Raw genomic sequence first — 14,824 nt, 5'->3', positions numbered from 1 at the left:
CCGTAGGAATTCCGATGTGAATTTGGTCGGGCAAATCATAGGAGGTGATTTCTGCTCACTGTTGTGCTTTCAAAGAGGAATTAAAGGGAAATCACAAATGGAACGCAGATATCGATAAAAACCTGACAACTTTATCCTGAACAAGAAAACATTTTAGCTTGGATATACTTCAACCAGGTTGAAAAAGGACAAATGTCCATCAACCTTCCGTGAACTTGGGAGTTTTGCTCCATGGATAGATAAAAGCAAAGATGCCAACTGAACTGGATTTGTCAGGATGGTGAAACATACCTTGGAAATGAGCCTGACGTACAGAGGGAGACCTCTCGTACCGCCCTGGTTCCGGGATCACTGGGGTTGAGACCGTGACCGTAGGAGCACAGTGAGGTATGAGTGACTGCAGAGTTCTCTGAGATTGGAGATGAGGGCCAATGAGAAAGGCTGGAGCGCTGTAGGTGCAGGTCAGCTGGACGCAGGTCACTGGATGCAGGTCACCGGATGCAGGTCAGCAGATGCTGGTTACTGGTTAGCTGGATGTTGGTCAGCAGGATGCAGGTCACCGGATGCTGGTTACTGGTTAGCTGGATGTTGGTCAGCTGGACGCAGGTCACCGGATGCAGGTCAACAGATGCTGGTTACTGGTTAGCTGGATGTTGGTCAGCAGGATGCAGGTCAGCAGATGCTGGTTACTGGTTAGCTGGATGTTGGTCAGCAGGATGCAGGTCACCGGATGCAGGTCAGCAGATGCTGGTTACTGGTTAGCTGGATGTTGGTCAGCTGGACGCAGGTCACCGGATGCAGGTCAGCAGATGCTGGTTACTGGTTAGGTGGATGCTGGTCAGCAGGATGCAGGTCACCGGATGCAGGTGCGCCTGAGAGCAACAGGCGCACGCAAGTGCAGACGACAGCAGGAGAGGAGTCAAATAAGCCAGGTCATACACGGAGGATCAGTTCAGGCAAAAGCAGCAGGCAAGGAATGGTCAGAGTTCAGGCTGGATTCGGCAACAGAGGATCTGGCAGACAGGTAAACAGAACAGGGTCAAAGAAGCCAAAGGTCAGGACTGGAGATGGCAGCGGAGTCAGAGAGCCAGGTCAGTATGATATCAGGTGCAGGTTCAGGATCAGGTCTCAGGATAAGCTGCAGATCGGACAGCAAAGACACGGTGCTGCTGAGGGGGTTAAATAAGGCAGCCTGTTGCCAATCACTGAAATCAGTCAGCGCTATTAACACTTAGGTGGCAGATCCCTGACAGACGATCCCAGATATATGTGCTTTGTTGTCCCAATGGTGCTACATGCTGATTGCACACTGAGATTATATCTTTACCTTTATTTGAGTTACTGAGCACAGGGGCAGTTGGACAGGCCAGTGTTTCTCAACTACAGTCCTCAAGGTGCCCCAACAGGTCATGTTTTTAGGATTTCCCTCAGATGAAACAGCTGTGGTACTTACTAAGGCAGTGAAACTGATCAAATCACCTGTGCAAAATAATGGAAATCCTGAAAACATGACCTGTTGAGGCGCCTTGAAGTCTGGAGTTGAGAAACACTGTCCAGTGCTTCTAAACTCCAGTCCTCAAGGCATCCCAACAGGTCATGTTTTCAGGCTTTCCATTATTTTGCACAGGTGATTTGATCAGTTTCACTGCCTTAGTAATTACCACAGCCGTTTCATCTGAGGGAAATCCTGAAAACATGACCTGTTGGGGCGCCTTGAGGACTGGAGTTGAGAAACACTATGTAGGTGGTGTATATACACACCGTGAACAGCAAGTTTGCAGTCAGCATGTTTTTGTAATCAAAGAATAGATTGAAATCGATGCGTGAAAACCAAATTTGATGGGATTTTTTTCCTTTATTGTATAAAGAGATGTTGTTGATTTTGGCAAACCAGAGTCATACTGGGGGTAACTGGTTGCTTCTAGAGGATGGGGATACATTGTTTAGCCGCACTAAAGTTGTACTAAAGGCAAAACTTATTTTTTTCAGCTTGGGAATAGAGCAGAGAGGGATTAGAACCCTTTCAGGTTTGTGGTTGGTTACAAGAACAGTCATAGAAGAAAGGTCTTCTATTGGAAACAATACTTCTGGTGACCCTGATGAGAACCAGAGATTCTCTCACTTTGGAGGGATTTTCTCTCATTTCCATTTTAGCTATGGGACTGGAAGTCAGGTGAAATCTCACCAATGGGACACAGATGGCACAAAAACTGGCAGGGCTTATACCCCTCCCTTACTCTATTCAAAATGAAAAGAAAAATTTAGCATTTATTTCCACTTTGGGTAAATATTTTGTAAGTGACACTTTTTGCTGGTATGTTGAGATGGAGTAGATAGGCAGCTGGGCTCTCACCCACGCTTCAAGGTGGCGTAACACATTTACTATTAATATCACAAACTGCATGAAGCTCCACACATTATAAGTGCATTTTATTGTTATTTATTTTTATCTTGATCCCTTCTGTGCTCAAAATGGGCACGCTAATACTGGTGTATTATTATGGAGTGTTTCCAGAAGTAGCAGGGCTCATATTGTACAGAAACATATTGACCTCTACAGCTTCTCATTTCCTGGGACTGCCGTTTGAGTGTAATAGGATTTTTAAATAGGTTGCATTTCATAGACCCAGCTATAGCTAGCTAATGGATGAGTAATATTAAACCAACCTGTTTTCTATGTATTTTAGAGTAGAGTAATATGTAATCTTCAACTCTCATTATACTTCAAAGGCAGCCCAACAGTTTGGGGTTAATGTTCGACTGCTTCATTGTTGGTATAGTGTTTCCTCTGCACAGGACAATTCAATATCCTGGAATAAAGTCATTGATTATTACATACGCACATTTGTCAGCAACCAATATCTGTTAAATGATAACTATACTGTACATTTAAAGTGCAACTGCACATTTATGACAAATGGGATATCTCAAAGCAGGGCAATATAGGGAGATGTACTTGTCTCCGGTGTAGCCATGTCTGCAAGCTTGTTTGCCCGCTCTTCTTCGGGGTTTAGGATCTTTGCCATCTTGATTGGCAGTGCGCAGAGGTTCTTTCATCTCATCATATGCCAAAATTGTACACACAGGGCCAGATTCTCGTCCAGCGGCGTATCTCTGCGGCGGCGCAACGTATCCGATTTACGTTGCGTCGCCGCAACTTAGACGGGCAAGTGCTGTATTCTCAAAGCACTTGCTCTGTAAGTTGCGGTGGCGTAGCGTAAATCGGCTGGCGTAAGCCCGCCTAATTCAAATTTGGATCAGGGGGGCGTGTTTTATGTAAATGTACTGTGACCCGACGTGATTGACGTTTTACCCCTAACGGCGCATGCGCCGTCCGTGGAATTTCCCAGTGTGCATTGCTCCAAAGTACGCCGCAAGGACGTCATTGGTTTCGACGTGAACGTAAATGACGTCCAGCCCCATTCACGGACGACTTGCGCAAACGACGTAACTTTTTCAAATTTCGACGCGGGAACGACGGCCATACTTAACATTGGTACGCCGCAGTTATGCCTCATATAGCAGGGGCAACATTAAGCCGGGTAAAGCCTAACGTAAACGGCGTATCTTTTCTGCGTCGGCCGCGCGTACGTTCGGGAATTCGCATATCTAGCTAATCTACATATTTCGACGCGTAAATCAGCTTACACGCCCCTAGCGGCCAGCGTAAAAATGCAGTTAGTCTCCGACGGCGTAAGAGACTTACGCCAGTCGGATGTAATAGAAATCTATGCGTAATTGATTCTAAGAATCAGGCGCATAGATACGACGGCTCGGATTCGGACTTACGGCGGCGTACATGGCGCTACGCCGTCGTAAGTCCTCTGAGAATCCGGGCCTGAGCTGCACATGCGCAATGTATACATGGTCAATAAGTACTGTACATGAACAATCCTATAAGAACCATTTATTGCAGAAGACACGCAGGAGTCAATTCATTAAAGCTTATTGCATTTGTGTTTTATAAAGAATGTTACATGTGATACAAATAGGGTCAGCTTACTACAGTTGAATACCTAATTTGGGGTAAATACAATAAATGCAGTAATTATCTGCAGTAATTCTTGTGAAAAAAAAAAAAAAGACGCACTATTGCAGGGGTCTCCAAACTTTCTAAACAAAGGGCCAGTCTACTGTCCCTCAGACTTAAAGCAGTTGTAAACCCGCATATACATTTTTTTTTTACCCTGCAAGGCAAAAGCCATAATGAGCTAGTATGCACCGCATATTAGCTCATTATGAAATACTTACCTCGGAACGAGGTAGAGAACTTACCTGGTCCACGCCGAGCAGAGCCGAGCGTGTCTTCCGGGTATCGCCGCTCCATCGCTGTGATTGGGTGGAGCGGCGATGACGTCACTCCCACGCATGTGCACGGGAGATTTCAATCCGGCATGGGTCGGCAGGGCCGGCCCTTCAGCCCAGGATCCCCCCTGCGCATGCGCCGCTGCAATCAGTGGCGCATTGCGAGGGGAATATCTCCTAAACCGTACAGGTTTAGGAGATATTCTTTATACCTACAGGTAAGCCTTATTATAGGCTTACCTGTAGGCAAAAGTCAAAAAAGTGGGTTTACAACCACTTTAAGGAGGGCCGGACTGTGGCCATTGGAAGTAGAAAAGGTCCTGGTGTCTGTGGGAAAAAACAATGCTCCATCTTTGGTGTCAGTAGGAGGAATTGTGCCCAATCATTAGTCTTAGTGGGAGGAATTGCACCCCTTCTTAAATACCATTGGAAGGAATTGTGTTCCATCAATGGTGTAATTGGAAGAAATTATGTCCAATCAATGATATAATTGGGCCCCATTGTTGGTGTCATTGAGAGAAATTGTGCCCCATCATTGGGAGAAATTGTGCTCCATCATTTGTGTCATTGGGAGGAATTATGCCCCATTATTTGTATCAGTGGTTGAAATAGTACCTCAAGGGCCAGATAAAAACAAGCAAAGTGCCACATCTGGCCCCCGAGCCACAGTTTGGAGACCACTGCACTATTGCATTAAAGTAAATTCACAAAAAAAAAATTTTTTCACACACAAATTGTGCTTTATCAAAGGTATCTATTTACTCAGCTTGACATCATCTTTTATATTTTACCAAAAATGTGGTATTATATTGTGTTTTGTGTTCATTAAATTCATCAACATATATTTTTTCCAAATATTTACATTTAAAAAAGCGCTGCACTAATACTGTGTGACATAAAAAGTTGCAACACCCATCATTTTATTTTCTCTGCTAAAAAAAATACACTGGTCAAAAAAATGAAAGGAATACTTTTGAATCAGAACTCCTGGGATATTGATCTGGTCAGTTAAGTAGCAGAGGGGGAGGGGTGTATACAGAGGGGGTTGTTAATCAGTTTCAGCTGCTTTGCTGTTAATTGAAATTACCAACAGGTGCACTAGATGGGCAACAATGAGACGACCTCCAAAACAGGAATGGTTTTTCAGGTGGAGGTGTCTGACATTTTTTTTCCCCTACTCATCTTTTCTGACTGTTTTTCACTAGTTTTGAATTTGGCTAGGGTCAGTGTCACTACTGGTAGCACAAGGCGATACTTGGACCCTGTAAAGGTTGCACAGGCAAGTCCAACTCCTCCAGGATGGCCCATCAATACGTGTCATTGTCAGAAGGTTTGCCGTGTCTCCCAACATAGTCTCAAGAGCATGGAGGAGATACCAGGAGACAGGCAGTTACTCTAGGAGAGCTGGACAGAGCCGTAAAAGATCCTTAACCCATCAGCAGGACCGATATCTGCTCCTTTGTGCAAGGAGGAACAGGATGAAATCCTTGGACCCATTGTCAGACCCTACGCTGGTGCAGTGGGTCCTGGGTTCCTCCTGGTGCACGACAATGCCCGGCCTCATGTGACGAGAGCATGCAGCCAGTTCCTGGAGGATGAAGAAATTGATCCCATTGAATGGCCCCCAAACTCACCTGACCTAAATCCAAAAGAACACCTCTGGGACAATTATGTTTCGGTCCACCCGGTGGCGCCAGGTTGCACCTCAGTCTGTTTAGGAGATCAGTGATGCTCTGGTCCAGATCTGGGAGGAAATACCCCAGGACACCATCCGTCGTCTCATTAGGAAAATGCCCTGATGTTGTCAGGCATGCATACAAGCACTTGGTAGCCATACAAACTACTGAGGACCATTTTGAGTTGTTGCAATGAAATTTCAGCAAAATGGACTAGCTTGCTGCATAATTTTTTCACTTTAATTTTCGGGGTGTCTTTGAATTCAGCCCTCTGTAGGTGGATAATTTCCATCAAATGATGTGCCATGCTTTCATTCCTAACACATTACCCAGTCCATATCCGTATAAATATCCAGCATGAGATTTTTGCCCGTTGAGATCTGATATGTTTTCAAAGTGTTCTTACATTTTTTTGAGCAGTGTATATAATGTTTGGGAGGGTTCTAAGTAATTTTCTAGCAAAAAAATTAAGATTTTTAAGTGTAGAAGAGAAATGTCAGAATTGTAAAAAGGTTAAAATACGCGCACGCTAAAAGTCTACTATACTATCTTTTTAAATGTAAACACAGCTGGATAAGTTGTAAATTATATTGTACCTTTTAGTAATATGAGGAAGAAGAAAATGAAATAAAAATTTAAATATCAAATATTTTGCACCAAATATCAGCCGTCTTTGGCTTGCCTTTCACTAGAGTTGGAACTCTTTGAGGAGTTCAGAGCAGCATGCAGCAGGAACGTGATATATTTAGGAAGCATAAAAACGTGTTAATGTGATGATAGTATTTATAACGGCGCTGAAGGGTTATTAAAATGGAGTCAAAGTGTGGAGTGCATGCACGTGCTCACAATCGCTTCCATATGTTCCACATTACAATTGTTTACGTTCAACTTGTCCTGTGCTGCAGCTCCTCCAAGTGGCCTGGAAAACCAGGTCACCAGCTAATGGCTGTCACCGAACACCGCCGAGCATTATGTACAGAGCCCTCGTCTAGGAGACAGATAATTCCCATGGCTCAGAGGTTTGCAAGGCCAGGATACATTAAGTAATGGATTGATTTGAAAAGCACTTTCCTGTAGGGCATCCAGGATGTGTCCTTGTAGCAAAAGATATAAAGATCTATAGCTCTTTTCACCAACATTAGAAGTAAAGTGAAGGGTCTACATTACCACATTGCCTCCGCAAGCAGTCTCCTCGCTCATGACCGTTAGAGCACAGATGGTGTGCAGCAAACAATATTGGCCAGTAATCTGTTTGTGCCCTAGAAGATTAAGAAGCTGCCGGGCTTCTATGTGAAACCGCTCATATTTTCACAAAATGTAATTGTCCGCAGTATATGTTTTCTAAACCGTCACGCCATTCCGATGGAAAAGAACGCAGAGATGATGCAGTTTAATTTTGTATCATAATCATCCAAACCTTCCTCTTTAATTTTTTTTTGTATTGAGTTTTTTTTTTTCCGGCATTTGTCCAGGCTTAGCTTAGGGTTGTCCACTTAGTACAATTTTAGCAGGGAAGTAACTCATTAAACTGCTCGGAACGTCAGTCATGTGAGTTGGGATGGATCTTCAGGCAAATGAAGGAATGTATTGTGGCCTTGTTGAATGATCTGGGGAAAAGAAATGATAAAAGTATTTCCGTATAAGTTGAAGAGAAATGCAGTGAAGAGACTCGAAGAGACTCGAAGAGACTGGAACTAAAAAAGAAAGATTTGATGTGCTTGAATTGCGATGACCCTCTAGAAGAACAATGATGGATTCCAGGGACTACGATCAACAGGATGAGTACAAGTCACCGTTCAACTTTGACAGTGGGGTCAATCGGAATTATCTCTTCCTGTCACCTCACCTGAGCAACACCCCCCCGGATTCTCCCACACGGCTAAGCACTGGTAAAATGTGATTTGTTTGTAGAACTACCATGAAGGTTCCAAGTGTTGCACTGTGTGCATGGATCTTGAGTGTTGCACTGTGTGTGTGCATGGATCTTGGGTGTTTGTACTGTGTGCATTTATTTTGTTATGGATGTAAACCCTCCATACACCCAGTGAAGTGAACAGCCTCAGATGATACACAGAGATTAACCAAATCTCCCTATATAGGTTTTATATGTATATCTGCTGTGTTCACATTTATATACTGTTTAGAAAGTTGAGATCGTGTTAGATTTTCTCTTCCTGGTTAATACAGAGTGTGATGTCTGGGCATACAGCCAAGATGGTTAACATTGCTGATTGGAGGAAAGGCACACACCCCCTCTCATCATAGGCAGAGACTCTCAGAGCTGTTTTGTAATAGGAGCTGCTCTCTGCTACTCTATTTTAGCAACCTCCTTTGACAAAAGTATAACCAAAGGCCACTTTTTTTTTTTTAGTTTTGAATACACCGCACCGCTTTTAACCCTTTTTGGGCCGATAGCGGGGGTTAAGAGCTCCCCGCTAGCATCCTAAGAGCGCTACAAAAACTACGGTAAAGCACCGCTAAAAATAGCGGCATTTTGCTGCTGACACCCGGGTGCTTTCAGTGTGAAAAAAAATCTTAAAAGCCAGCAGCTACAAATACTGCAGTTGCTGACTTTTAATATCCGCACACGTACCTGTCCTGAAGTCCAGCGCCGTCCGCAGCAGAGGACGAGCGAACGCTAGTCACTCTGCTGCTTCCACCGCCATCCTCAGTGAGGGAACCAGGAAGTGAAGCTCTCCGGCTTCACTGCCCGGATCCCTACAGCGCATGCGCGAGCCGCGCTGCGCCATGCTGACAGGTTCCCGCTGTGTTCTGGGAGCCGAGTGTTTCCCAGAACACAACAGGGGGAGGGGGAGATCTGACGTTCTGCCCGCAGTCTAGCCGCAGACTGTGTGGCCGGAAGTGGGTGCAAATACCTGTCTTTAGACAGGTATCTGCACCCCCCTCCCCCTAAAAGGTGTCAAATGTGACACCGGAGGGGGGGAGGGTTCCGATGAGCGGAAGTTCCACTTTAGGGTGGAGTTCCGCTTTAAGATGGCCACAGCCAGAAATGCTAGGGGTGTGTTTTTTAAAGTGATTTATCAACAAAATAAAGTGTAAAGACCTGGATGGACGGGGGAGTTTAGTTTGAATACTAAGAATGTATTAAATAGTGTTTTTGGTTTGTGGTGTTCAGTTGAGTTGAAGATCCGCATTAAGGAGTGTATAAAAAAAAAACTTCCGTACCACTAGTATTTTGTAACTTTATAAACTAAGAAGCAGCATTTTCCAGGAAAGGGTTAATCATCCCCTGCTTTCGGAGCAAGACTATATTTCATTCTTATTTAAATGCTGCTGACTTGCAAGCGATGATTTGAGATGAAACCATCATTTTACTCTGGGTCATTTCATTAGCATTTAAAGATGACAGTCTCTCCACAGTTGCTGGTGAATAATTAGCAATCACAGGGCACCTGTATGAAACGCAAGATTAAAATGATTTTCCCGCTAATGAAATATTAAAATCCACAAGTGCTGACCTGTCATGTGTGCCCACACATCATTGGCTTTTGGTTTTTGGCCAGGTTCTCGGTCCCCGAAGCTTGCATTGGCTGGCTATGAGTACATTTCATTTCTGAAAACCATTCCTGGAATATTAGTTGCAGTCCCTGAGGTAATTGTACAGTGTAATCTTTCTACTATGTTTATACTAAATGACGTAATCTGTTCTGGGTCAGCTCTAGGAATTCATTATATGATCCCTGCTTGCGGCAGTTTATATTTGCTGTATAATTCATGAAAGGCTATAAGAAGCGGTAATCCGATTTCCATTTATCCGCCGACTCCATTTGTTTATAGCTAGAAAGACCCTGTGCTTGGCACCCCGGCATCTCCCAGGTTTATGGATTTTTTTTCAAGAATCCATTGTAAATTTAGATTTATCTGTTGTATTATTTTATTGTTGCTTATGTTTTATTCACGTATATAAGTTGAATATTTTTTTGTTGTTGTGGAGACTTTGTATTCATTTTTTTACAGAGCTTGCGTTTGGATGTTTGTTTAAACCACTTGACCCCCAAAAGGTTACCCCCCCCCCCCCTTCATGACCAAGCTATTTTTTGTGATACGGCACGGCATTATTTTAAGTGACAATTTCGTGGTCGTGCGACGATGTACCCAAATACAATTGGTCCTTTTTATTTCTCACAAATGGAGCTTTCTTTTGGCGCTATTTGATTACCTCTGCAGTTTTTATTTTTTGCGCTAAGTAAAAATTTTGAATAAAAAAAAACAATATTTTTTACTTTCTGCTATAAAACACACCCAATACAAAAATGAAAAAAAAAAAAAAGAACTTCTTCATCAATTTAGGCCAATATGTATTCTGGTGCATAGTTTTGGTAAATAAAATCCCAAAAAGCTTATATTGATTGCACAAAAGTTATAGCATCTATAAACTATGGGATATTTTTATTTATTTATAACTAGTAATGGCGGCAATCAGAGACTAATAGCGGGACTGCGATATTGTGGCGGACACATCGGACACTAACTGAGACTTTTTGGGGACCAGTGACACCAATACAGTAATCGGTGCTAAAAAATATGCACCATCACTTTACTAATGACACTGGCTGGGAAGGGGTTAACATCAGCGGTGATCAAAGGGTTAACTGTGTGCCTAACCTGTGCTTTCTCACTATGGTGGAGGTGCTTTTACTATGGGAAGGCATAGGACCGTGCTTTGCAGGAACACAGGATCCACGCCTTCCCTACTGACAGAACGGCAATCGTCCTTGTTTACATAGGCAGATCACCAATCTGCCTGTGTACTGTACAGTTGGCGGGTGCTCCCGGACATCGAGTCCACAGTACCCGTTGCTGGGCTACCAGTGTGTGTGTGTGTGATCACAGCAGGGCACCAGCGGCGCACGTGTACGCCCCAGACTCGGAAGTGTCAGATCAGGTACTAGGTCATGCTCTGCTCATGTACAGCCAGTCATCTGATAATGATTTAAGGATAACGGAGTTCTAGGACTTAATGAGTAAAGCAAAGCAGAGGACAGTCATGAGGAATAAGCGGTAAATTGCAGCAACTAAATTCCATCCTAACACTTTTTAGCCTTTTGAGATTGGATCAGTTCAAACTGGTGTTTACACTGGATTGGGACAAACCAACCTTGTGTTCATCAGGTGTCACCATTTGGTCACTGGGTAACCAATCAACTTTGGCTTCTCAAGTGAACCAGTAAGGGGTTAACGTGGATCCTTTTACCGGATTAGTAAACACTAGTTGGATTGCAATATGCCTGTCTAAGTAAACCCCCATCGGACCACAGGGACACCACCCACCATCCTCGGACAAAGCATCGCGCCAAGCAATAAAGCCAAAAGTCTCGGAGTCATCTTTGACTCAGACATGACGATGGATGCACAAATAGGATCAGTCGTCAGCGGTTCTCATCATCTGCTCCGCATGCTACGTAGACTCATCCCCTTCATCCCGGAAGAGGACACGGCAGTAGTGGTGGGAACGATCATCAACTCACGACTCGACTACGCAAATTCCCTCTATTTAGGATTACCAAAATACCAGATTTCACGTCTACAAGTCGTCCAAAACACGGCAGCCAGACTGGTAACCGGTAAAAAGCCGTGGGAATCAGTCTCCCCGGTCTTGAGATCCCTCCACTGGCTGTCCATACAGGATCGGGTGACATTCAAGACACTCTGCCTCTCCCACAAATGTATACAGGGGAACGCTCCCCAATACTTAAGCGAGAAAATAAAACCCTACGTCACCAAGCGCGTTCTCGGGTCAACCAACCAAAACCTTCTCCAAATTCCGCTACGAATCGAAGGGAGAACGTAGATTTTCGGTCCAAGGACCCGGCTCTGGAATGCTCTACCCACCACCATCCGCTTGGAGGAAAACCATCAGGCCTTTAGGAAAAAACTAAAGACCCACCTCTTCTGAAGGACCGGTTCCGGATGGAAAGCGCCTTGAGGCGATTAAGTTCGCATTTGTTGCGCTATACAAGTTACTCACTTACTCAACTCTTATGCCTCTTATGCCTTATCTCCAGCAAAGCAGATTTACTAAAGTTGACTATACACTAGTAGATTGAAAACCACATAAACTGTTGGAAATGTATTTGTTTTAGAAACATTTTCCACCCTGCTCATTCAGATTTTGTTGTCACTGTGGTCGAAAACAAACGCTGATTTGAACCCTAAGAGCCCATTCACACAGGGGCAACACGACTTCTAGCACGACTTTGGGAGGCAACTTGGACACGACTTGAGTATGAATCATCAGGCAACTTACAAGGCAACTTCAAGTTGCTTCCAGGACAGGAGGCTTTCCAGTGCCAATCAAACAACAATCAGCTCTGTGGGAGGGGGGGAGGGGTTTGCCTGAGAAATGTATGTTATCTTCCTGTATTGTTGCTTCAGTTAAGACAGTGATCCGACTTCTAAGGGAACTTCCATTGAAATCAATGGGTACAAGTTGCCTAGAAGTCGGATTGAAGTAGTACAGGAACCTTTTCTGAAGTCGGAGTTTACATTAAGACGGCTCCCATTCACTTGCATTAATTTTCTCGACCGCGCGACTTGGGGCAAATTGAAGTCAGATCCCCAGTGTGAACCGGCTCAAAGAATTAGAAAATCGAAATGTTTCTAAATAAATTTTACTAGTGTATGGCCAGTTTAATATTTGCTCCTCATTGCTTGTATCCTGGAATACTGACCCATCCAAAGTCGCAGAGTTGCTGAATGCTTCTTCTGTGGGCAGATTGGTCAGCTTTCTTCCAAACTACAATGGTTTAGCATCCAGCTTTGAAGACCAATATTTCTAATCTGTCATGGTCTGTAAATGGTAATTTGTTCCCACAGTTTGCCACAAAGTAATAAGTATATTCCTATATATTACAAACCTCTCAATCGTGTTGACATAAAAAATAAAAATAAAAAAAATCATTAAAAAAGCCTACAAACTGACAGAAGTTGTATTTGTTATCCTGCATATAGATTTGTTGAAACCTGAAAGTGTACCAGAAGGGGAAGATGCAGCTGCGACATTAAAGGACACGCTATCAGATGAAGAGCAGGAAATCCTCAGACGAGAGCTGGAAAAGGTAACCATTGAGGATGGGTTTCATTTTGTTATTGTAATATTAAATCTGTTCAATTCTGGTATAAGCAATGGAGCTGAGCGGCGCTGTATCCTGGCCTAGGCCCAGGCCTAGGGCAGCACTTTGAAGAGGGCAGCACGAAAAAAGTCCCCGCCAGGTTGAGGTACACTGTAGCGCCATTCCTATGGGGCGGACTGAGCTGAGAGGCAAATTAGTCTAGCGCCCCCATAAAGTGGCTGCACTGCTTCCGGTATGCAGGCGGCCAGCATTCCACAACTGTGAGGGGGGGGGGGGTGGCGCTGCTTCTGATTTTGACTGGACTATCATCCTGGACCACAAACCTTCCTCATTGTGCTATTCTGCTGCACCATTGCACAATTCATTGCCTCCCCTCCCCCAGGCCCTCAGAACTAGTGTACCCAATCGAAAATTTCAGGGCAAGTCTTAAATAGAAATGGGTGTGGCCTTGACAGGAAGGGGTGGATCATATTTAAATTAGGGGGTGCACGAGTTAAGTCAGGCCTAGGGCAGCACAAAACCTAAATACACTACTGGAGCTGAGTATTTAGCTGTTTGACTGGAGCTCGTCTTTAAAGCTGAACTCCGGGGATGAAAAATCTTTACCATTTCAGTGGGTCCCCCTCCCCACTGCAAGGGTTAACTACTTTTTTTTCCCATGGGCAGGGGCCTCCAAACTTTCTAAACAAAGGGCCAGTTTACAGTCCTTTAGACTTTAGGAGAGCCGGACTGGGACCAGTGGGAGTAGAAAAGGTCCCGACATCAGTGGGAAAAAATAATGCCCTATTGTTGGTGTCAGTGAGAGTAATTAAGTCCCATTATTGGTGTAAGTGGGAGGAACTGTGCCCCATTGTTGATGTCATTGGGCCTTATAGTTGGTTTCATTGGGAGGAATTGTGCCCCATTGTTGGTGTCACTGGGAGGAATTTTCGTAATCCAAAGCACTCGCATATCGAAGCGAGTTTCCCCATAGAGGTCAATGGAAACTAAAATAATTAGTTCCGCATTGACTTCAATGGCATGCAATACCGCATATGGCCAGATGTGAGGGGGCACCTGGAGAGCCTCGGAAAGGCCCGGGACAGCTCGGCTGACCTCGGAAATACCCAGGAACGGAGTATTTCCAAACGGCTCCAGTCGGCTCTGCTCGGCTCAGGTGCCCCCGCACCTCAGGCCAAGTGCGGTACTGCACATCCCATTAGCTTGAATTATGCTCGTTTTGCAAGACAACATTTGCAAACCGAGTCAGATTTTATTTTTTTTTTAAAGTTGCTCGTCTTTTAAAATGCTCTTTAACCACGTTACTCGTTCCACTGTATATCACTTCATTCATTATCCTTACTCTAAACCTGGCCATAGATGAGTAGAATTTCTGACAAAAATTCTTAGGAAAAGAATGTTCTAAGAAAGTTTGTTAATTTCTCTAATTATTAGTGTGTCAAATTGATGTTTGTTTTGAACTACAGTGGTGAGAAAATTCAAAGGAGCAGTATGGAAACATTTTCTCGAATGAATGAATTTCTAACTGCAAACTTAAAGGTTAAAAGCAAAATCTTTCTAACGAAATTCGAATGTTCTGGGAGTTTTTGTATGAATTTTCCGTAGACTTTTGTTCTAAGAATCTTCATCTATGGCTAGCTTAACCACTTAACGACCGCCGCACGACGATATACGTCGGCAGAATGTCACGGCTGGGCAGATGGACGTACCGGCACGTCCTTTAATCTACCTAGCGGGCGCACGCCCGCG

General features: G+C 44.1%; 1 protein-coding gene across 7 annotated transcripts in view; it reads left to right on the top strand.

Moving 5' to 3' along the window:
* Window positions 1-14,824, top strand: part of TPD52 (tumor protein D52) — a 265,231-nt gene that overhangs the window by 106,401 nt on the left and 144,006 nt on the right. For 3 of the 7 annotated variants that reach the window (XM_040354489.1, XM_040354484.1, XM_040354482.1), the window contains exons 1-2: window positions 962-1,091; window positions 12,954-13,060. In XM_040354489.1, coding sequence (XP_040210423.1) covers window positions 977-1,091; window positions 12,954-13,060 — 222 coding nt within the window. In that variant the 5' untranslated portion in view covers window positions 962-976. Of the gene's footprint in view, window positions 1-961; window positions 1,092-7,121; window positions 7,871-12,953; window positions 13,061-14,824 lie in introns of those variants that run through there. The other 4 variants (XM_040354487.1, XM_040354488.1, XM_040354485.1 and 1 more) reach the window with 3 other exon arrangements.

This window comes from Rana temporaria, chromosome 5, assembly GCF_905171775.1.
Source record: "Rana temporaria chromosome 5, aRanTem1.1, whole genome shotgun sequence".
In the NCBI taxonomy this organism is placed as follows: domain Eukaryota; kingdom Metazoa; phylum Chordata; class Amphibia; order Anura; family Ranidae; genus Rana; species Rana temporaria.
This window is presented reverse-complemented; position numbering and strand designations above follow the sequence as displayed.